At 53.0% G+C, this 21,760-nt stretch overlaps 13 protein-coding genes across 13 annotated transcripts; 7 read left to right on the top strand and 6 right to left on the bottom strand.

Moving 5' to 3' along the window:
- Positions 1-8: 8 nt before the first annotated feature.
- Positions 9-3,106, bottom strand: BBBOND_0306360 (heat shock protein 90, putative; the record flags this gene model as incomplete). The annotated part of the gene is made up of 3 exons (XM_012913464.1): positions 9-1,409; positions 2,068-2,394; positions 2,438-3,106. 3 exons carry the CDS (start codon positions 3,104-3,106, stop codon positions 9-11), a joined length of 2,397 nt encoding a protein of 798 aa, XP_012768918.1.
- Positions 3,107-3,394: 288 nt separating this feature from the next.
- On the top strand, positions 3,395-5,359 carry BBBOND_0306350 (protein kinase domain containing protein, putative; the record flags this gene model as incomplete). The annotated part of the gene is made up of 1 exon (XM_012913463.1): positions 3,395-5,359. One exon carries the CDS (start codon positions 3,395-3,397, stop codon positions 5,357-5,359), a length of 1,965 nt encoding a protein of 654 aa, XP_012768917.1.
- Positions 5,360-5,685: 326 nt separating this feature from the next.
- Positions 5,686-6,683, bottom strand: BBBOND_0306340 (Rab1a, putative; the record flags this gene model as incomplete). Its single annotated transcript, XM_012913462.1, has 7 exons — positions 5,686-5,732; positions 5,767-5,944; positions 6,029-6,292; positions 6,327-6,374; positions 6,411-6,458; positions 6,494-6,566; positions 6,658-6,683. The coding sequence occupies 7 exons, from the start codon at positions 6,681-6,683 to the stop codon at positions 5,686-5,688; spliced, it is 684 nt and encodes a 227-aa protein (XP_012768916.1).
- A 525-nt stretch (positions 6,684-7,208) lies between these two features.
- Positions 7,209-7,433, bottom strand: BBBOND_0306330 (hypothetical protein; the record flags this gene model as incomplete). Its single annotated transcript, XM_012913461.1, has 1 exon — positions 7,209-7,433. The coding sequence occupies one exon, from the start codon at positions 7,431-7,433 to the stop codon at positions 7,209-7,211; it is 225 nt and encodes a 74-aa protein (XP_012768915.1).
- Positions 7,434-7,573: 140 nt separating this feature from the next.
- BBBOND_0306320 (hypothetical protein, conserved) lies at positions 7,574-8,839 on the top strand (the record flags this gene model as incomplete). The annotated part of the gene is made up of 1 exon (XM_012913460.1): positions 7,574-8,839. The coding sequence occupies one exon, from the start codon at positions 7,574-7,576 to the stop codon at positions 8,837-8,839; it is 1,266 nt and encodes a 421-aa protein (XP_012768914.1).
- Positions 8,840-9,215: 376 nt separating this feature from the next.
- Positions 9,216-10,287, top strand: BBBOND_0306310 (hypothetical protein, conserved; the record flags this gene model as incomplete). The annotated part of the gene is made up of 2 exons (XM_012913459.1): positions 9,216-10,115; positions 10,153-10,287. The coding sequence occupies 2 exons, from the start codon at positions 9,216-9,218 to the stop codon at positions 10,285-10,287; spliced, it is 1,035 nt and encodes a 344-aa protein (XP_012768913.1).
- A 101-nt stretch (positions 10,288-10,388) lies between these two features.
- Positions 10,389-11,309, top strand: BBBOND_0306300 (hypothetical protein, conserved; the record flags this gene model as incomplete). Its single annotated transcript, XM_012913458.1, has 1 exon — positions 10,389-11,309. One exon carries the CDS (start codon positions 10,389-10,391, stop codon positions 11,307-11,309), a length of 921 nt encoding a protein of 306 aa, XP_012768912.1.
- Positions 11,310-11,959: 650 nt separating this feature from the next.
- On the bottom strand, positions 11,960-12,420 carry BBBOND_0306290 (PHOSPHATIDYLINOSITOL N-ACETYLGLUCOSAMINYLTRANSFERASE SUBUNIT P, putative; the record flags this gene model as incomplete). Its single annotated transcript, XM_012913457.1, is given in 4 exon segments — positions 11,960-12,057; positions 12,073-12,212; positions 12,259-12,331; positions 12,366-12,420. The coding sequence occupies 4 exon segments, from the start codon at positions 12,418-12,420 to the stop codon at positions 11,960-11,962; spliced, it is 366 nt and encodes a 121-aa protein (XP_012768911.1).
- A 151-nt stretch (positions 12,421-12,571) lies between these two features.
- Positions 12,572-14,830, top strand: BBBOND_0306280 (VACUOLAR PROTEIN SORTING (VPS33), putative; the record flags this gene model as incomplete). Its single annotated transcript, XM_012913456.1, has 1 exon — positions 12,572-14,830. The coding sequence occupies one exon, from the start codon at positions 12,572-12,574 to the stop codon at positions 14,828-14,830; it is 2,259 nt and encodes a 752-aa protein (XP_012768910.1).
- Positions 14,831-15,006: 176 nt separating this feature from the next.
- BBBOND_0306270 (hypothetical protein) lies at positions 15,007-15,201 on the bottom strand (the record flags this gene model as incomplete). Its single annotated transcript, XM_012913455.1, has 1 exon — positions 15,007-15,201. One exon carries the CDS (start codon positions 15,199-15,201, stop codon positions 15,007-15,009), a length of 195 nt encoding a protein of 64 aa, XP_012768909.1.
- A 2,201-nt stretch (positions 15,202-17,402) lies between these two features.
- BBBOND_0306260 (hypothetical protein) lies at positions 17,403-17,792 on the top strand (the record flags this gene model as incomplete). Its single annotated transcript, XM_012913454.1, has 1 exon — positions 17,403-17,792. The coding sequence occupies one exon, from the start codon at positions 17,403-17,405 to the stop codon at positions 17,790-17,792; it is 390 nt and encodes a 129-aa protein (XP_012768908.1).
- A 1,199-nt stretch (positions 17,793-18,991) lies between these two features.
- On the top strand, positions 18,992-20,661 carry BBBOND_0306250 (Cell division cycle protein 123; the record flags this gene model as incomplete). The annotated part of the gene is made up of 3 exons (XM_012913453.1): positions 18,992-19,313; positions 19,350-20,040; positions 20,076-20,661. 3 exons carry the CDS (start codon positions 18,992-18,994, stop codon positions 20,659-20,661), a joined length of 1,599 nt encoding a protein of 532 aa, XP_012768907.1.
- Positions 20,662-20,994: 333 nt separating this feature from the next.
- BBBOND_0306240 (HesB-like domain containing protein, putative) lies at positions 20,995-21,676 on the bottom strand (the record flags this gene model as incomplete). Its single annotated transcript, XM_012913452.1, has 2 exons — positions 20,995-21,266; positions 21,310-21,676. The coding sequence occupies 2 exons, from the start codon at positions 21,674-21,676 to the stop codon at positions 20,995-20,997; spliced, it is 639 nt and encodes a 212-aa protein (XP_012768906.1).
- Between the last annotated feature and the right edge of the window lie 84 nt (positions 21,677-21,760).

The raw sequence follows: 21,760 nt of genomic DNA, 5'->3' as shown, positions 1-21,760 counted from the left end.
TGTCAACGCTACGACTCGGACGCGGATTTGGCGTCCAGGAACTGTTTCGCCTCCCGTTGCATCATGTCGAGCACGTTCCGCGCGAACACCGTAGGGTCCTTGACGCTGTACCCGCCCTGGATCGACACCACGTCCAGCAGCTGCTTGGCCACCTGCCGCGGAAGGTCGCTCAGCTTGTCGGTCTTCACCATGGCGTTGAGGTGCTGGATGATCGGGTGGTCGATGTTGATCTCCAGCACGGGCTTGCTGATCATTGACGTGCCGAACAGCTCAGTGTCGTTCATGCCGGCGGACGTGGCCTGCTGTTTCATGTAGCGCTGCATGCTTGGGGATAACCCAAAGTCGGTTTGCACCAAAATGGCAGGCGACTCCACGAGCCGGGTGCTGACCTTGACGTCGTGCAGGTCGTCGGGGAACAGCGCCTTCATCCAGCCGCACAGCGTTTCGAACTCCACGGGGTTCTGCTTTTGCGATGGTTCGCCGTCCGCCGCCTCCTTGAGCTTCAGGTCGCTCTTGTTCACGTCGAGCACAGTGATGTTCTTGTACTTGGCGGCGGTCAGCGAGGACAGGCAGAACTCGTCTATGGGCTCAAGAGCGTACAGCACCTCGTAGTCCAGCGCCTTCAATTTCTCAAGCGAGGGCGAGCTTTGGGCGGATTTTATATCGTCGGCGGTGAGGTAGTAAATGGCCGACTGCTCTGGCTTCATGCGGCCCACGTACTCGTCCAGCGACACACGGTTCTGGCCGGACTTGGTGGACCAGAACGTGACCAACGACGCCAGTTCCTGTTGGTTCTCACGGTCCTCCACAACTCCGATCTTTATGTATTTGCCGAAGTGGTCGGAGAACTTCCTGAACCTCTCAGGGTTCGCGGCCTTCAGGTTCTTCAGCATGTCGAGGGCCTTTGTTGCGATGCGTTTGTTGATGACGGTGAGCGCCTTGGACCGCTGGAGGTACTCCCTACCGACATTCAGCGCAAGCTCGTCGCTGTCCACGACGCCGCGCACGAACGTCAGCCACCTCGGCACGGCCTCAGAGAACTTGTCGTTGATGAACACGCGCTTCACGTACAGACGGATGCCACGCGATTCGTCGTCGAACATGTTGCGGCTGAGCTCCCACGGCAGCGAACCCGGGACGAACAGCAGGCAGCTGAACTCCACCTGACCCTCCACCCTAAAGTGGATGTACGACATGGGGTCGTCGTAGGCCTTGAAGGTCGACTTGTAGAACGACACGTAGTCCTCAGGCTTTATGTCCGCCTGGTCACGACGCCATATCGGGATCTGAGTGTTCACGTGCTCCCACTCGTGCCTCTTCTTGCTGATGGTTTTGTACCTCCCGGGCTTGCCCTCCACGGCAGTGGATTCGTCAGGCACACGTTCATACTCAACCTTCTCCACCCACACCTACAAGTTATTTGTGCAACGTGGCGGTGATAGAAAAAAAAGATTATACGTGAACATGGAACACATGCGAGGGGTGTGGCGGCAATAGCAATGAGAGCAATGATACGCACATACACGTAGACATGCGGGCAAGTAAAAACAAGAAAGTTTGTTTGTACAACAACCATCATGAAATTGGCCTTAGAACTGCTGTACGCAGGTTTTAAGACGCAATGGGCAACTAAAGCACATGCGCAAACATAATCACAGTGGGAAGGAATCCCGTACACCGGAATCCACCACGGTGGGTTGCTACACAAACCACGGCCTAGGTGCGATATGGCACGGCTACCTTGTAACACTGCAATCGCACACAGGGGTGTTTGTGTTGCGCCGTTTATCATATTGTATTTGATCTCATTGTTTCCAAGGCTCCTCTGTGGGTTCTACAGAAGACAACAAGGATCCTCAAATAATACAAGTTAGTAATCATCTAAACGGGCGCAACCGCTGGATTTGCTCATGTTCAGAGCATTGGGGCGTGCTCATGGGCATACAGAACACGGATGGACAAGTACAAGTACAAGTACACGATTAACACCACACGCCAGGAACACGTATCAACAATGGTGCCATACACCGGCAAACATCACAGAACAAGTATCGGGACGCGGCTTACCTGGATAGGGAACCTGACGAACTCGGAATACTTCCTTAGCAGCTCTTTGATCTTGTAATCCTCCAGATAGTCGTCGCACTCGGGTTTTATGTGCAGCACGATGCGCGTGCCGGTCTTCATGAACGAGCTGCTGACCTGCTCGTCGTCGACCTGGCCGACGCTGAAGCTGCCGCTGGTGTCGGACCTCCAACGGTAGATGGGGCCGTCCTCATGGCCGTAGGCCCGCGAAAACACCTCCACCCTGTTGGCGACCAAAAAGGCAGAGTAGAATCCCACACCGAACTGCCCAATCAGGTTGTTTGTATCAGTGGATTTAGAAGTTTCAAGCTGTAGTGACAATGCGAAATTGCGTTTTTCACGTTTGGCGTACCTGTTTGAGGAATTTGGCCGTGCCAGACTCGGCGATGGTGCCGAGGTTCTTCACCAGCTCGTCCTTGGTCATGCCGATACCGTCGTCCTCTATGGTCAGGGTGTTGTGCTCCTTGTCGGGAAAGATGCGGATGCCGCCGAACGCCTCCTTGGGGACCTTCTCCTCCGGGTCCGCCTGTATACGCCGCTTGTCCAGGGCGTCGGCGGCGTTGGAGACCAGCTCCCTGAGGAAAATGTCCTTGTCGGTGTACAGCGAGTTGACGATGATGTCCATCACCCTGCTGACCTCGGCCTGGAAGGGGAAGCTCTGCTCGTCCTGCACCTTGACGTCGGGGCCCAGCGCGCCGAGGCCGAGCTCGTCGTCCAAGCGTGTCACCTTCGCGTCTTCCATGCCGGACAGCTCAGATGAGAGCCCAATTTTATGCTGCAAAGCGTCCTGCAGCCCGCTCGTGACGCCGCTGGGTTCGTCCGCAGACGACCCGTACAGCGGCGGCGCCCGGCGGCTGCCTTCCACCTGCAGGTGCGGCTCTTGCCGCCGGTGCTGCAGCGAACTGACGAATTTCGGCTTGGGCCTGAACGCAGACGTGACCAGCAGCAGTGACAACGCGAGAAGGCCGACGAAGGCGCAGCGCGCCCAGCGGCAGCCAGCCCTAGCCGCAGCCCGCGTCATTTTCGGTGCCCCGCTGGCCAGGCACTTTAGTGGGCTGTGCCGCCGCTACGCTATTGGCAATTTCAACGCCCAGTGGATGCGCGTATAGGGTGTCTAATGCAGAACCGTGGAAGGCACCTAACGGCCTAGTGGTGCTAGTCGGGCGGCGAGCCGATGCACATGTCGACAGCAAAAAGCCGCGACGCAGTCAGGTGAGTCTCCCGAGCACTGGACGGTGTCTCGCGTTTCCAAAAACGGCGGTTTCGCGCAATTCAGTCGGTTGTCTACGGCACAATGCCCCGCACAGCGATGGCAAACACGAAGGACGCCGCGCGGCACAACGCCACCCTCGTGGAACAAAAGGGGCGGCAGCAGCAGGTCATCGACGACCTCTCCTCCTCGTTCAAACGTATAAACCTAGAACACTTGAGCAGAGGCTCCAATTACGACGTCAAGGGCTACTCCAGCTACAGCCACCGCCATGCGCCGGGGAGCGCCCGCAACGAGTACCACAAGCTTTCCCACATGGATCGCTATGGCAAGAACTACGTCATCAGAGACAAGTACACACACGGGTACGGGGGAATGGCTCCGCCACCCAAATTCTTGTCTGCCAACATCGACTCCGAGCGACTCAAGGCACTGGACTTCGACTCGTCTTCCAAAACGGACTCGATCAACTCCCTCTGCTCGGACATCAACACGCTCTCGAGCCAGCGTGGAGGCATCGATTCGGGCATCGACGACTTCACCGACAGCAGCGAGGGGGGCAACACCGACGCCTTCGACTGCACCCTCAGCGAGAGCGAGGACGGGGACGCATATGTGGTCGGCGGATACCACCCCGTCAAAATCGGCGAGGTTTACGACGGACGATATCGCATCGAAGGCAAGCTGGGCTGGGGATACTTCTCAACGGTGTGGCTGGCGACTGACATGCGCAGCAAACCCATGACCTTCGTGGCCATCAAATTCCAGCGCAGCGCCCAGAACCACACGGAGGCGGTGCGAGACGAAATGTCGCTCCTCAAAAAGGTCCGTGACCAGGTCATCTCCCGTTCGTGGATACGGACAAAGCGGTCGTACCGCCAGGCGTTGGGGAACATGTACAACCCGACGCGGGGTGTCGTCTCCTTCCTGAACAGTTTCAAGGTGAAGGGGCCGAACGGCACCCACATGTGTGTTGTTCTGGAGCCAATGGGGCCCAATCTGCTATCCCTGATCAAGTTGTACAAGTTCAAGGGTGTGCCCATGCACCTGATACGCAAGATCACGGCCCACGTGTTGCTGGGGTTGGACTACCTGCACCGCGTGTGTGGAATCATACACACCGATCTGAAGCCGGAGAACATCTTGGTCACTTCCAAGCTCATGGGACGCACGCCCGTGGAAAACCCAGACCTGGATGATCCCCTGCGTAACCCGGATATTCGGCCCCAAAAGCTGGACATACCCTACGTGAAGCACCTCATCAGGCCGAGTTGCAGTGACCCCAGCTGCACCACCAGCTACGACACGCCGCACGCCCTGCAGGAGGCGGTTTTCCGCAAGCCTTACGACCACATACCGTTCAAGATCACGCAGCCGCTCCGCAACTCGCAGGCGAAGGCCGCAGAGATGGCCATGTACCACCCGTGGGTCGCAGAGTACGTGGGATACAAGCCGACCGTCGCGGGCCTGCGCAAGCGCCCAGTCGTCGTCAAGACGCAGCAGGGACCCATGCAGTTGAAGCCCGTCGACGTATCGTTCTACGACAACCCGAGCGCCATCTACAAGATATGCGATCTCGGAAACGCGTGCTGGATCAGCCACCATTTCACCAACGAAATACAGACGCGGCAGTACCGCTCACCAGAGGCCATCCTGCAGGTGGGATACGACCAGTCGGCTGACATATGGTCGCTGGCGTGCATCGTATTCGAGACGGTCACGGGCGATTACCTCTTCGACCCGCACGGCAGCACCAGCCACGACCGCGACATCAACCACCTGCAGCTCATAGTGGAGCTCCTCGGGCCGATACCGCGATGGATGCTGAAGTCGAGCACGAGGTTCCGTCAATATGAACGCGAGATCAACGACGTCAAGCCGTGGCCGCTGGAGAGCGTGCTCATGATCAAGTACAAGATGAGTCCACTCGAGGCACATGAACTCTCGCAGTTCTTGTTGTGCATGCTGAAGACCAACCCCAAGGACAGGCTGCCCGCCGACACGCTCCTGCACAACCGGTGGTTGAACGGCATGCCATCACGCACGTCAACCGCTCGGTTGTAGGGCGTGTCAGCGGGGAAGGCTCCGCAGGTGCGATGGCCGGTACGAGGGTACCTTGGGACCGCTCGACGCAGTACGGCCGAACGACGGTTGGGTTAGTGTAGTCGTCGTTCACGGCACCGCATCAAGGAGCGAGTCTCCGCGCTCAGACGCATGTAGTTCCATCCGCATCCCCGGCAGCTTCTGGCGGTCAGCTGCCACTTCCACGCAACCGACCGAACCCACGATTAAATGTATAGCATGAAGTATGAACATAGGTACGAGCGATTTTACCCATACAACTGGGATAAGAGTTTGTCCTGCGTTAACTACGCTTGCGGCAGCTGCTGCTACGCACAGCAGGCCTTGTCGAAGCCGGGGATGCCGCCGAAAACACCTGCACGTCATGGACAGCGCAGCGGCGCACGTACTTTTCACGCGGTCGTTGAGCGATATCGTCTGCGGGGCGGAGTCCTGCCCGCCGTCGGGCTGCCGCTGGAGCCTGTCGGCGAGCAGCCGCGTAGCCAGGGAGACGAACGCATCCTCCACGTTCGTGCCGGTCTTGGCGGAGATCTCAACGTGAGGAATGCCGGTCTTGCGACTAAAAACCTGCCGGAAGCGTGAGCACGGCGCTAGGTGCGTTGTGCGATAGTGAGCGTCGACCGGCGACGGCGCGGCGAATGCAGCACCCACCTCTACATCGCTTGCGTCCACGTCCCTCGACGGGCCCTGGTCGCATTTGTTGCCGATGAGCAGACGGTGGGTCCCCTCGGGCGCGAACTTGTCGACCTCGGCGAGCCAGGCCTCTACATGCTCGAACGACAGCTGCGGACTGTCACGCCGGCCACCCAACAACCGTACCTTGTCGGTGATATCGTACACCACTACTATACCATCCGCGCCGCGGTAGTACGCGCTCGTTATCGTCCTGAACCGCTCCTGACCCGCCGTGTCCCACTGCACAGTGTTGCGTTGCGGAAGAGAGACCCACGATCTGGAGCTTCACCCTGCGCCCGCCGACCTCGATGGTACGGAAACGCTGCACACCGTAAGCGGACGCATGCGATCACCCTACGAAATCGACGCCGATCGTCGTGATATAGCTGTCCGTGAATGTGTCGTCCTGCGACGGATGGGTAGAACCAGCACGCAACGTACAGCGAATCGCAGGAGGACGCAAGACTTGCCGACACCGCTGTCCCCGACGAGCACCAACTTGAACAGGTAATCGCTGCCAAGCAATTAGCGGTAGGTTACACACGCAAAGAGCAACGAACTGGCCCATCGCGGCCAGGATTCGAGCCGCGCGGCGGGATACTCACTAGTCCTTAGAAGCCCTGGATACCATATTCGCATCTGGACGCTGCTTGCCGTTGCAGTAACACCAGACGTGACGACAGAGCCCTGTGTGCGGAAATACGTCGGCTGGCGGCGGAGGCGCCGTGTTAGGGCTCGACGTGGTGCCGTGGAAGCCCCGGCACCGCGCCACCGGGTGGTCACTCAGAGCCTTGGGAGAGTATGTGTAACGACTTAAAACACGCAGGGTGCGCTCAGTGGAGTAGTGTGAGGTAGTTAGCATGCCTTAGCGCTCTTGCGCCGGTGTGCGCGGATTACGGTTAGGCGGACGCTGGACTGTGCAGCACGGTTCGGCTCGCTCGCGCAGCCGCCGAAACTTCTCATGCACACACGCGACGCAAGTCGGCAGCCAAAAGACGCTTGACTGCAAGCGGAAACAGCGATCTCGGCCACGCGCCGGTCGTCCGCGAACGCGTGCCCGGAGAGACCACGGCCTCAGCGGCACCATTCGCGGCGGCAGGGGAACGGTGTCCACGGCAAACCGTAGAGCATGGTCAGCAGCGATATCTCTGCCTGTTCACGGGAGCCGCGTCTGGAAGTGTCTACCGTCCGTCTCGTCGCCAAGCTTTCGGGAGACGTTCGCAAGGGCACATAATGCAGCATCTTTTCTTCGGAGACCCGGTTCGGTTTCACTAGGTAAGTATTCAGGCTCGCGCAGAGCAATAAAAGTTGGCGTATGCAGGCTTGACAGCCCTGCCCGCCGGCCGTGACAGCGAACACACGGCCCCTGGCATATCGCCATTGTTCAATACAACGTAGCTACGGTCAACGCGCCCCTGTGCGCGCTGGCTTCGTTTCATCCTGCGTGCAGTAACTTAACTGAGCGCCGCTGAAACCACTCCTCGGACGAAGTTGGAAAATGCCCTGCTGACACCACAGCAGATGGCACGTTACAGAGGAGTAGAGCACGATGACGCGCCGCGGTGCGACCCGGCATACGTCGCGTGCGGGAACACGTCTCCCGACGGCGCACACGGGAGTAGCCGCTACCCGATGGCCATGGGCTACGGCGGCGAAGGCCTAGAGCCACAAGCATACGAGGTATCGCAGACAGCCGGCGTGCCGGGTTACCTCGAGCCTCAGGACACGTATTGCGAGGAAACCGCACAGCCCGCTGCGGAAGGCGACGAGGTGACCAGCCAAGTCACGGAGCAGGTGCCCTCGGCTTCCATGATGTATGATTACGGAGCGGAGTACTCCACCGCCCAGCCCATGGCGGTACCGGGGTATGAAATGGGGTTGGTTGACTCCTACGACCAATCAGGCGGCAGCAAGCAGATGACTCCGGGGATTTCCAGTAGCATGTCCGGCGGATTACACGGGTCCATGTACGCGAACATGCCCAGCACCGAAGAGTCCATCGACACAATGAACGCCCAGTACTGGTACGGGCGAAACTCAATGGAGCAGGCAATGGTGCCGCCGAGTTGTGATCTCACAATGTACCAAAAGCCCATGACGCCGCGGTACGACGGCTACCGCTTCCCTTTCCCACCATACTACCCCCAAAATGGACAGTCGTACGCAACGTACGGCTCAGAGCGTAATCTGCCTTACTCCGGCAGTTACGGTATGCATGAAGAAGGATATTCGCCGGCGAAGCAACACTACTCCCCGAGGCGGGCGGTCAGCACCGGTGCGCTACCGGCGCCGTGCAAGACCCCCCCGATAAACTGCTACCAGATGTCGCCAGATCACATGGCGATGAGGGGATGGAGCGCGCAGGGGTACCCAGAGGGAGTGGACCAGAACGCCATGCAGAATATCCCAATGATCAACCAGTCGCCTATGGAGCAGCAGCCGATGCAGATGCCTCCCAGGTTCGGCCCCGACGCGTTCTACGGCGAACTAACCAGGCGATTGCAGCAGGAGATGAAGAGCAAGAAGCAGGCAGCGAGCGGTCGCCCGAAGGTCAGCAGGCACAACTACGTATGTGCCATGTGTCACGCGCGCACAACACCACAATGGCGCTATATCAAGGGGACCTCTGTTTGCAATGCCTGCTATATGCGCATCCGCAAGCAAAAGCTCAGGCAACGAGCACGCGAAAAGGAAGAGGCGGCCATGAAGTTTGAGTCCGCCAGTGCCGAGACGGAGATCCCGGACGACAGACGCCTGATGTATTCGGTAGGCGCACCGCACAGGTAGGCATGCAGCCCACGGCTAAATCACGTTATCAAACAGCCGTACACGTAGTGTTTTGCACGACGCGTGTGGTGTGGCAAACTGTGTTTTAATTTTTAAGTGTCGCGGTGCGCCGCTGTACTGCCCGTAGCAGCAGAAAATTCAGTGTCTGCGTGGAAAATTCAACGAGCCGCGATGTCCGGTGTCACCTTAGCCGCTCGATCACACATATTTTGTTCATTGGTTGTGGCGCAATTTTTATTGTGCCTTCCCTACACTTTCACGTCACCAAGTATTGACCACCAGCCGTCAGGAACGGTTAGTGGTGTGAGTCTCGCCCGGTTTCGACGGAAACTGGCATCTATCCTGCGGACAAGCCTGCCGTAAGCGGTCAGCCGCAATGAACACCTCGCTGGTGGCGCTCGCGTTCGCAGCCCTTGCGGCTTCGGCGGCCGCCGACAGGTGGAATCCCAGCACGGTGGAGGAGTACCTGAACGCCGAGGACAAGGGGCAAGCGGACCGCGATCACACGCAAACCCTGCTATCACATGTGCATAGTATCGATTTGAACAGCCTGGCACGCATGTTCTACCTCTGGCGCGTCGCGCAGCCGAAGGTGTGCCAGCGCCCGGAGCTCTTGGACGGCTGGTACTTCGAGGACCGCTGGACGACGCTGCAGGAGCGCTTCAACTTCTACGGCCTCGCGTATGCCCTCAAGGAGGTGCCGGGGGACGGCAGGTGCCTCTTCCACACCATAGCGACGGCGCTGCGGTCGGAAAAGGTCACCGCGAAGATGCTCATGCGGTTCCTCAACCCAGAGGCCTCCCCGCACATCGTAGCGGTTATTAAGGCCTGCGAGACCGAAAACGGGTTCTACAACACGGAGGCACTCAAGAAGATATCACTAGCGAATATGATGGGCATATACGCGGACGACCCGGTGTCGATAGCTAACTTCGACGAAAAGGAGTTCGCAGAAAAACTCGAGGCACAAGCGGAAATGCAGTACAACACCAGGGTAATGGACGACCAGGAGATAATGAGTCTCTTCAAAAACGTGAATTTGACGGATATAAATGATCGGCTGAAGAAAGGAGAAAACGCACTGGAGCTGGCAAAGGAAGTCTACAATAAGATCAAGCCGCAGCACGACGAAATATTTGGCAGCTGGATAGACATAAATGTGCTGGAAGAGCTGTTCATGTTTAGGTTGGTGAAACTACAGGAGCACGACGCGAGCATTGCCTTGTCCTTGGGGATGGATCATCCGATCAACTTCATCATTCTGACGCGGTACACGGTAAGCGTAGTTGCTGAACTTAATGCACATTGTGTAGGACGGATGCCACTTCAAGCCGGCCGGGTTGGTCGACGTGTGCGGCAGTTCAGACAAGAGCCCGCAGCTGCCGCGGTCGGTCATTATGCCAGGGGACGTGCCCCTGCCACTCGCAATAATGATGAAGGACAGTTAGGAAGTCAGAAGTCGGATTCCCGGTGCAATGGCGACGGCCAGACAGGGTGGCACCGCTAGGCAGCGGTGCGCCGAACTAACATTTTATATTCACTAGTAGCAATGAAGCGTGTCTTTTTCGCGTTGATGTGTGCCCTTACGGCGCAGCTCTGCCTTGCGGCCGGCAACGGGAGCACTGGCAGCCTTAGGTCCGACGCGCTGATACACACACATGGGCAAGCAGGCGCTCGGGGATGGAGCGCAGTCCACCCGTGTGACCGCTACTCCTCGTGGAAGCGCACGACCTCTCGCTGGGACTCGTTCCTGCGCCGCAACGGCATGGCGCTCTGCAGGAAGAACTACGGCGCCGATGGCAACTGCCTCTACAACGCCATTGCCGGCATCCTTAAGGACTACGAGCTCACGATCCAGAGGGTGGGCATCACCGTCAAGACGTTGCCGGCGGGCATCTCGATCTCTCTGGAGGACCTCCACTTCAGCGGCGAGTACTACACGGTGGCCGACCTGCGCCGCATCTGCGCCATCAGCTTCATCGGAGTCGACCCGAACAACCTGAACGCACTGCCCTTCTGGGAGAAGGACATTTTCATCACCAAGCTGGAAATCCTATCGCAAGTGGAGGGCTCATCAGATTACGGAGACATGAGGTGGGGCCCAAGCAAGTTCTACCAGGAGATCTTGGCCGGTGGCGACCGCGTTGACATCGCCAAGAGGGTCTACAACATGCTCTCGCAAGTGAGGAACCCATACACCTGGGGGTCGTACGAGGATATTGACGCGCTCGCCCACGTGCTCAACCTCGACATCATGCTGTTCTGGAACACCGACACGAAGATCCAGCTCTTCAGGGGGCACCGCCAGCCCAGGGAGAGGCGCTCTGCCCTGCTCCTGTACTACACCGAGATGGTACACTTCGACGGTGCGGGCCTCGTCAGCGACATCACCGTGTCGCCGCCGGTGCCGATCAGGAGCATGTACAGCGCGAACACGTTCCCGGACTTCCTGAGGGCACTGTCCACATGAAGCCACATGGGGTTCCCAGTTCTGGAGCAGGTAAAGGCTGTATTCAGGCCACTGGTTCGGAGATATTGGAAATGTTGCCATTAGTTGCACTACGGAACTGCGGCTACGTCATGTGTCGAGGTGGTTTAGCAGGGCTTTTCCCTAATGGGTATTTGTAATACCCATTACGTGACATCGGCTGGTTTCGGGTGGAGAGATGGCCGAAGCGAGTACCGCTGTTCTCCATTGGCAGTGTTGGCACATCAGGGTCCGCTAGGCTCTGGAGTGGGACGCCTGCTTCGGAATGGCTGAGTGGCGGTGCCTTCGTGGAACTGGCCGCACGCACGCGGTCTGTCAAACACTGGCCTTAAAGTGGAGGCGCCGCAAAGGGGCTGGCCGCACATGTGGTGACATGATGCGGCAAGCACCGTCGTTGTACGGCCACCCATCGAGCTGGTACCTTGTAGGTGTCTGGCTGCGAAAAGGCGGCGTGTGCCGTGTTTGAACTCAACGGCGAAGAACTGTGCAATATTTGCAAACTCTCACAGAGTTGTCTCTAGCAGTGCGTTTAAAACGGCACGTTGTGGCACTGGTTTAACTTCTAAATCTCAATTGTAAAACCATACAAGTTCTTTTAGAACTTTCGTGAGTTTTGCGTCGCGCAACGTGGGCTAGCCGTATAGCAGCTGGTTGACTGATCCCAGCGGGACGTCGTGTAGCGGTATCTTCTGCTTTTCGCGGATGCGGAGTACCTGTTGAGCATGCACGTCTGCGAATCAGTTACTAATATGAGGACGTGCAATACCGGTGAAGGCGGAAGGGGAATTGAGAGGCGGTAGCATGGACCTCTCAGTGAAGAAGTTGTAGAGCAGAAAGTAAAATCCCAAAATCAGTAGCGACGAAGGCAGTGCAACAGCCCAGTGCCTGAAATCACGCGGATGACCGGAAGCGAAGTTGCAAGGGGACTTACTTTGAGGGGTAGTAGGTGATGCCGTACGAGTTGATGATCCACTCGGGGGTGAGCGCCCATACGAAATAAAGTCCTGTTGGCGATGAAAGGCTCGCCACACACCGTACCTAGAATTACATAAGATAGAAGCAGTGTTAAATATGCCTTGAGCTCCGTTTCCATGGTTCACAGTGAACGGTGTTGACGGCGCCTACCCCTGAACGTTCAGTAGGGTGTGCCGTATCCGCTGGTTATCGCCAGTGGATGGTGTCATTTTTAGTTTCGGAAGTGCAAATGTGAGTGGTGTGTGAGGGTCTGGGTGTCGAAATACGCGATGTCGCTGGTAGACAGGGTCGCCTCAGACGCCAGAGCGGAGCTCCTGTCTTCCATCGCAAACGTCATCGTTTCCATCGAAAGGTCGCAATCTGCGGAATCTAGCGCCTCGTCAAACGATGTTAACGGGCATAGACAGGTTCCGTATCGTGTCGCTGGGACTGTTTCCTCCCCGGAAAGGGGTGAATCGCAGGACAGTGCCGGCTGGATACGTCAGTTCATATCCAAAGGAAATAAGCTGAATGTGAACTGCACGCAGGATGTGCACGACCTTGTATCGCATTTGTTCGCCACGGACGAGCTTTCGGCTCTGGGACTGGACTCCTTTAAGACGCTGGCTGCTCAACAGTCATGGCGCTCATCACCGAGGAAGGGCGACGGCAAGGCGACTGGCGGCTCATACACACTGTACATGATTCGACCGACGCTGCCAGATGCTTCTCAGCTCAAGTCGGTGCTACATTATGACAGGAGCGAGTGCTACGTCTTGTGTCTGCCGGAGGTGTCCGACATGTTCCCCGGCGTGCTGCAGGGGATGCTTGGCAAGTCGTTCACCGTGCTGCGCGGCATCGGTGGGCACCATGGCAATCGAGTGGTGCACCTATACAGCTGCAATGTCCATATGGCGCCGGTTGAGTCGTGCGTGCTTTCCATGTTCATCTCCCGGTCATTCCAGACGTTCTACGCGGAAGGGGATCCGATGGCGTCGTGGTTCTACGCCAAAGCGTTTGAGCACCTGGAAAGTCGGATATTCGACGGCGCAGTGCCAAGAGTCACATGTCTAGGGCACCTTTCGCGGCTGGTGGGTGAGGTCATGCTGAAGGGTCGAAGAGACTCCGCGGCTGACCTGATCATACTCGGCTCTGAGCGGTCGCACTCGGGGTCGGACATGCCGTATCTGACCAAGGAAATGAATGAGAATCGCTACAGGAAACAGGGCACAGCGGCTGACTCTGCCGAAACACAGTCTGCGAAAGCAGGAGATAAAGGTAGTAATGCTAGTGCGCAGGCGACCACGGACACCATGCGACTGCTTCGTCAGTCGTCGGTTGTGGACGAGGCTGTGCTTATAGACCGATATGTGGATTTGGTGACTCCTATGTGCCTCAACTTCACATACGAGGGCCTACTGGATAACCTGTTTGGAGTGGTACAGGGTCATGCGCACCTGCCGCCCGGGGTTGTGGAGGGTTCAGCGGGCGCTGCACCTATAGGCATCCTGGACCAATATCGCAGTAATATCGCATCAAATAGAGGGGCATTAGCTGCTAGAGCCACTCAATCCGGCTCTGTCCTGACGCTGAGCTCGCCTCTGTACAAAGATATACGCTGGATGAACTACAGCGAGGTGGGCAAGTACCTGCATCAACGTGCGCTACAGGTGCACAAAGGGTACGAACGCGGCGATTTGTCTACTCTAGGCGAAATGGACGCTTTCGTGAAGAAATTTAAAAACCTGCAAAAGGAGCATTCCGAACTCTCAGTGCATGTCAACTTGATGTCGTGGCTCTCTTCGCTGGTCAACGGCGATCTCATCCAACTCTTGCAGCACATGGAGGACACCATACTGCAATGCTCGTCGGACGTGAAGCCGGATGACTCCAAGTTGGCCTCCATTACAGCTAAACTGTTCAACAAGCCGTGCGACCCGTGTGTTGCACTGTTCCTGGATCTCATTTTCTGGAACGTCGACGTTAATCAGCTGTATAGGCTGCTGGTGCTTGCAAGCCAAACACGAGATGGGATCAAGTCTAGCGATTTGCAGAACATCAAACGCGCCGTGGTAGATCAGTACGGGTTCAACCAGTTGCTGGCGATGCATGAGCTTGAACGCATGGGGATGGTGCGCATTAACGATGCGCCAGACGGACTGCGGTGGTCTCGTCTTTGCAAGAAGTTAAATTTGCTGGTAGATAGGGACACAGGTACAGCTGACTACTCGATGATTTTCGGAGGTTACGCGCCAATATCGTTGCGGTTGTATCAGTTGATCGTGCTGTCACGTGGCATAGGTTCCATTCAGTCGGAGCTACGATTGCTTAATTGCCCAGTGTCGGTGCTGCGGCAGAAAGGCCTCGTTGCTGATCAGAAGCGCCAGGAAGCCAAAGCTGCAACCTATAAGCTATTGGGTTATCTGGGAGGCGTGACGCTGGGCGAAATTGCCGCCGTCGCATACCTTAACCAGAAGCAAAGTCAACAGATACTTCTGCTGACTACGGACATAGTAGGCATGCGGAACATGCTCAAAGTAGACGCATAAATGAAAATAATGTTTTTAGTTGCCTGTTCGTCTTTCTGCTGTTTATTGGTTTCGTCGTTGGTGATTGTGTAAAACGTGGCGACATGTATAATGTGCAGTGTTCGTTCTCCGAGTATGTCATCACATTACCATTACATTGTTTCAGTGAATAGTAGCGCTATGTGTACCTAGTGATGTTAAGAGAGATTGTTTGTTGTGTTGGCTGGGTATGAGATGGTAGACTTGGAACGAAACATTTTGTCAAATATTGTCTCAATCCCGTTGCTGTTGAGTATTTTGCATACTAAAATGGTCAACGCGGCAAGTACCAGGAGGCTAAGGATGGCACATAAAGGAGCTAAAATTTTTTTTTCATGATCAGTCATCGTCATCTTGCCAAACGTCAAATTCGTAAGACCCTGCAGAAACTTAAACAACGTACCAGGAAATCACATGTGGGTATTTAGAAATGTATGTTCAATTGATTGAATTATATGTAGAATCAAGCTGAAGTTAGTACCCGTTGGAAAAGTAATTATACGCCAGGCGTTTATCTGCCGGTCTTAGGTTTCGCCCACCATCATACCGTATATCCGCATGCAAATGTCGACATTCACAGCCAATGCACATGTTCATCAAACTGCCAAAGCATATATCTTTGATGTTTAGAACTGACTTTTTAATAACCACTTTTGCTGACGAAGTCTTTTGGACGTTCCAAACTTCCTCGTTTTCCTGCGCGAAATACCCGCTTGTAAATAAAATATTGGTACTCTTTCAGAGCTTACAAGATTTCCGGACCACGCATATTAATCACTCCCTATGTTATGTCATGAAGTCGGTGACATGCATCGAACTGTTACCGGGTTGCCCATTTTCACATTAAGTTAATAAATGGAGCTACGGCCTCATCATCCATTCTCTCTGTCGCAATACAGAAACATAAATATGATCCATCATCTGTCAATAATTTCAACTTACGGCTAAGATGTTGTAAAATACAATATCCTTTCCAATATTGGGATGGTGTTACAGGCATCAGCTGCCAGAGGCGCCAGGAGCATAAGCATTCGGAAAATCCGTCGTGGTATGTGGTGTCTTCGTTAGTATATTTAGTCCATCTATTCTTGGCGTTTATTGGCGCACCTTAACTGATGTTGAGTCAGATCTAATGCCACAATGTTACCGGCGGCAACATTCGACCGAGAGGAATTGTTTGTGCTTATTGGTCTGGATCGTTGAACATTCAAATCGATGAGCTATGGACAGTTGTAAACAGCGTTCTTGTTATGGTCATATGTATTTATGTCAATGCTCGTTACAGTGCTTAACACCCCATTGGTGGGGTATCAGAGTCTGGGTTAAAGCGGTTGTCAGCTGAAGGCAAAGCATTAATCACGCCAGTGTTAGATATGTTTTGCCTACGATGAATCGAATTGAGTAAGTATTAAATAAGCGGTGCTGCATGAGCGCTGGACGAAGCGGCCATTATTTCTGGCGCCCACTCAGGGATAGGCAATGCAACAGTGTGAGGCACTGTTTTACAGTGGGGATAAAATGGCGTAACTTGAGGTATGCTGCAATCGATTAATGCACCCATATAATTTCCCGGAGTGAGTTCCAATTACATCTTTTCTGCTACTACAATTGTGAGGAAATGCGTATTGCGAATAATGACGAGACGTAAAGCATTCGATGGCAGTGGAGCATATTAGACACCATGTGTCTCAAAATATGCACTCAATATACGTTTGGAGTTTTCTGTGAACAATTTACACCGATGACTGGAATTCCTCGATTCGGGAAGGTGATTAGAGGAACTGGAAGAGGCATGTTTTGAAAATTTCTCAAAACATATCATTTCTCTCTTGTTCAGCACTATTTCACGTATTCTGAACACATTTCATCATCCATCTGTGTTTTGATACAGAAGGCCTGAAGAACGTGTGAGGCGAAATGTATCGAATGATAAGTCCGCAAAAGGATTTAATCAACACCGTTAAAAGGACCGGTTTGTCGCAAAGTCGAAGAAAGCTGCATTTTATGGCAACTGGTTAATGTTTAAAAAAAGGATCATCACAATTGCTTGTGAATGTCTACATAGGGCAATCCATTTTGTTCTCGGCTTATGGGCAGAGAGCTTACCCTCATACCACCCACAACCAGCGGGCGGCGCGTTGGCTCCGTATATTTGTGTGCTCATAATTGAAGCAGTAACAGAACAAATCCTTTTGTTACCTTAATCGCTCATTTTCTACCTTCTTTAGCTCGAGAGACGCATAGCATATAGCGATGTAAACCTGTACGGGCCATGAGATATGATTCCGACAAAATATATTGTAACACCACATATATTGTGAATAACGCATATGTATTGGGTTGAATAGAAGATGTGGTTGCCCATGCTGACCCATCGCGCCATGCATCAACATCCGCTCTTCTGCAGCAGTTTTCATTCAGCGGAAAGTTATATAGCGACCATCAGCGGCAAACATATTTTGCTGCATCGATACTGCGGTGATTAAGGTGTCAACTTCCCCAACTGGTACTGAATATCGCGCGAGTTGATAATCGCTTTTCAGGGTTTGCTAGAATGGGTAATGGGCAGGGGTGGAGGGGTTTGACACGCTGTCCATGCTGGAAGGATAGCAAGACTGACTGCGAATCAGACTGTAAGTGCTGTGCCTGGTGTTGTAAGCAATGCAATGAGAGTCATGAATGCAAGCATTGTAAAGCCACTAAAGAAACAAAAAAATGCAAGCACAATGGCTGCGGGACGTGTAAAAATTGGTTCACCTGTAAATGCCCATGTTGCCAAGATCGCAAAGGTCCAATGGCTTTTGCCATCTTTCTAGGAGTATCGATAGTCGTTGGATACATTATATATTGCCTGGTATGGGTGCCAAATCCTGCATTGGACGGACTACGCTCTTACTTCAGTGGTTACTATCCTATCCTAGGTAATAAGGAGAATTTCACCTAATCGATACTATCTGACCGGGTCAAGATGGTAATTACAACTTAGGACTCGAATGTGTATGTGCTGTCGTACAATGCCATTTTGTATTTCTTTTGGCATCATTAAGAGATTTTGGAGCACGTCACTCATCACACTAATGGTATAGCGAAACCTGCCATCCAATAATCTCTTAAGGCATCAAAGAGTAGTTGTTGCGATGAACGTCTGGTGTAAAAGCAAAACCATACTGTAAGCAGTAACGAGTGCAAACAGTTTAACACGCCGAGCCATAGTAAATAGAGCGTGCCTCATGCTATTATACACCGCAGGATTTCGACATTGGGAATCAATTCATACCATTGTCTATTGTGAAATTCCATATGTAGAAGCGCGCGTAGATATTATGCGGTGAACAATTCCATACTTAATGCAATAGATCAGCATCACTCTTAACGACGCTACACGACAGTAGACGGTAATCGAATACAACCAGCTTTTTGCAGCAGTATTCAGATGCAAAATCGCATATAATCACAGAGGCGTGTAATTATAGGACCCTATGATATTTCAGTATGTCTACGTATATATTCATAGTTTTGTAGGCAGAAAATATTATGTAACATCTGTATGATCTTTAATCATGTTATCATATCTTTACGTATAACGTCAGTTCTCATTGATTAATGCGCTCTCAACGGTTTTCTCATGCTGAGGGAATATCTAGTGACATGCTACGATGCTTCCCAGCGCAGAAAATAATCGTAATCACATAATATTGTCAGTACACATCCTTTATATGTGCTAAAATATCGTTGATATGCTTCGTTTTAACTTCTACTAGAAGGTCTTCACCGATTTTAAGCAGCGCGTCGCAACCATCAAACTTGGCATTGGCAGCCTCCACCAGTTCGTCCGTCAGGCGCTTTAACTCGTTTTTCACCTGAATTATGTGCATATTATTGCTTTTGAATCATGAACATGATATAATATAGAAAATTAACCGTAAATTGCAAACCTACAGTACGTTTAGTGGAATTCTCTTCGAACTTGAGAAAATGTTCCTTAAGCTTGGCCAGACGTTCTTTAGGCTCCAATCCGTAGAAAGGGAATTTTTCCATCTTTGTTTTTATTAGAAGGTAGTCCTTAGCTTGGAATACCGAGATGTGTTGGGGTGACTGAGTATCAGGATATATCAAAAGATTAAACATGGATTCCACCAGATGATGGAGTCTTTGCTCATCGATTATCCGCTGCGACCAATTTTCATAACGGGTTTGTGGCAATGTTTGGGGGGGCATCTGCGTGTAAAGACTTCCAGGGGTGTAGGCATTGAACCAACTCGCCTGCGGAACGTCCTGGAGGTAACCAAAACTGCCAACCTATCTACAACATCCACCTCAATTGGCTCTACAAGTACTAATGCTGACGCTTTTATAACGAATCATCTCACTGGAGATGTCAAATTCTTGCTCTTTGCGGATGGATTGGCTAGACCAGACAAGGGTGTGCAGACAGTAGAAGGATTCCACTTATCTCTCATTCGCGGTAAGTTCATTTTCTATGCCGACATAGATCATGCAGCAAGTGTAACGTATAACAATGAGGATGGAATCTTGGAGGTAGTGCCAACAGAGGCGACGCAGATGCCGCCATGCCCTGCTGGCGTAACCGCGTGGAAGCACTACTCCACTTACGCAGAGGGTATGGATAATGGTTCATTCACGGTTGAGAGCCATTGTAAGGAGCATATGAAGCGATTGCTGCGCGAATATGCGTTTAACGAGGAGAAGGGTAGTTCCATGGTAGCGCCGCAGATAGGGGCACTTGATGCCGTGCTGTACGTTCTGTGGAATTGGGTCAGTGAGTCTGGCGAAAAAGCAATCGGAAGCCATATGTATATTATGAACAATGACGAAGGTGTGTGTTTTTCACATGAGAACGTGAAACGCAATTTTGGCAGCATGCTAATACCAAACAGCCTTCAAATCCTTGAAGGGTCGCTTCTAGATTACCTAAAGTCGGACAATATGAGCATGCCACCAAATATAGACCAAATAAAGTATAAAGATGTGGATTCGGGTAGTGATTTCGATGGATATGAGTCGATGTCTGATTCGGACGACAGTTTTGACTGGTCAGCAGTGGAGCCATTTGTGGAAAAGCTTAAGGCATTGATTGCAAAGTATCAATCGGTCGTTCCCAGCATAAACGGAGTATTTCTAGACGATGCTCTCTGGGTGGCGAATATGAACGTCGAATGCACATCCGCAAGGTATGTTTTACCATTATGATTATTACACAATTTAGGGAGGTGTTGTTGCTGTTGAAGTCGTCAACTTGTTGGCAAGATCTAGAAGGATCACAGTGTCACTTAACCCTATACCCGGGTATATATTTTCGAGGCCGGCTCCAGTTGAGGTGCTTCCTGTTTGAAAATGAACTAGTGTGCGTGGAGCAAATCTTCGTGAACGAGAACTTCGGCTTTCTGGCTAAAGACGCACAGTCCCTGGTGGGATCCTTGAAGTCGTATTCTCCATCTGTAATGGGAGTTTTAAACAAAGGGGGAGTTAGGAGCGCCATATTTGACGTGACGGTATCTACGAAGAATGGCGAAATAGAAATGCTCAACATATACCAGTTTGGGTCTTTGCCGGACGGGCTGCTGCAACTGGAGGATGTCTATCACTTCTACTACACGGGTAAAAGCGATGGTTTGAAACCACTAGACCTTGCCGATATGGCCGTAGTAGATGGAGTGCTCGTTGTTTTCGTAGGTGCCAACTCCAGCAGGCTGCAAAAGCATGCATGGTGCCCCAATGATATAGGTAACCTGAGCTTCAACACGCACGACGACCTTATCGATTATCTGCGATTCCAAGCACAAGAAATGTAGTCTATACTTTACTGGCTCCGTGTCAAGAATTTATAATTTTGTTGCCAGCATACTTGCTGGGTAAACGCAACATTTCATGCGCCACTCACACGGGCAAACCCATCGTGACAGACGCAGTTTGTCAATTTTACGAACCATTGTTGCCACCCTCATAAACCCATGATTTAACGATGAAAATAAGGCGATTTACACTTGCTGTTATGTGGCGCACGGTGGAACATTCCCATGCCGCGTATAAATAGTGAAGTGATACAGCACTCGATTTGATAATGCCGCCGTATTGGCTGTCTTAATGTCAGTGCAGGTCAGAGACCACACCATGGCGGCGAGATATCAGAATTGAAACGATTGCCCACAACCACACTTTGATGTGACATTAGGGTTGTCAAAGACAAACCCCTCCTCTAGTTGCGATACTTGGTAGTCGATGTGGCAGCCGAGCAAATGGAATGCGGCCTTGTTCTCGATGGCCAACACGGGTGCCCCCGCTTGGTCCCTGACAATTTCGTCCATTGCGTCAAGCGAGGAGATATCCACGAGTTCCATCTCATAAGAGTACCCGTTGCAGCCTTTAACTACAAACAGTAGCTTGACTATTTTCCCGGCTGTAGCAATTTGAGTGACGGTCGGAAAAAGGTTTGAACTTACGGGTGTTGCATATCTCATGAAGCCGCTTGATGGCGTTTGATGTAAGTGTCACTATCTGACCCTTTCGAGAGTTAACTGGGCGACGTTTCACCTCGAAGGTGGGAGACGCGGTAGAGAATAGCGCATGGTGCACAGTGCAGGGCTGAAGCGGTGACCAGGCACGTGACCTCGTCTTTACCAACTCGGCAGCAGCGTAAGCACTTGGGGGCACTATACACTGCGAATTTGGCGTCTCTACGCTTGGGATGGAGCGATTGGAGCTGGGCGGCGCCTGCAGCAAAAATGGTCGGAAACTTATGGCCGCAAAGCAGCGCCGGTCGGCGACCAAGGCTTCCGAACAACTTGAAAAAAATCTCCGTAGCATCATAATGGCTCCATATTTCCTATACGATACGAAGTAGTGCCGTTAATGGGATGTGTTGAGGTAGTTACGTCCAGGTGACCTTCAAGG

This window comes from Babesia bigemina (assembly GCF_000981445.1).
Source record: "Babesia bigemina genome assembly Bbig001, chromosome : III".
Classification (NCBI taxonomy): domain Eukaryota; phylum Apicomplexa; class Aconoidasida; order Piroplasmida; family Babesiidae; genus Babesia; species Babesia bigemina.
The sequence above is the reverse complement of the archived record's forward strand: the minus strand, read 5'-3'. Positions and strand labels throughout refer to the sequence as shown.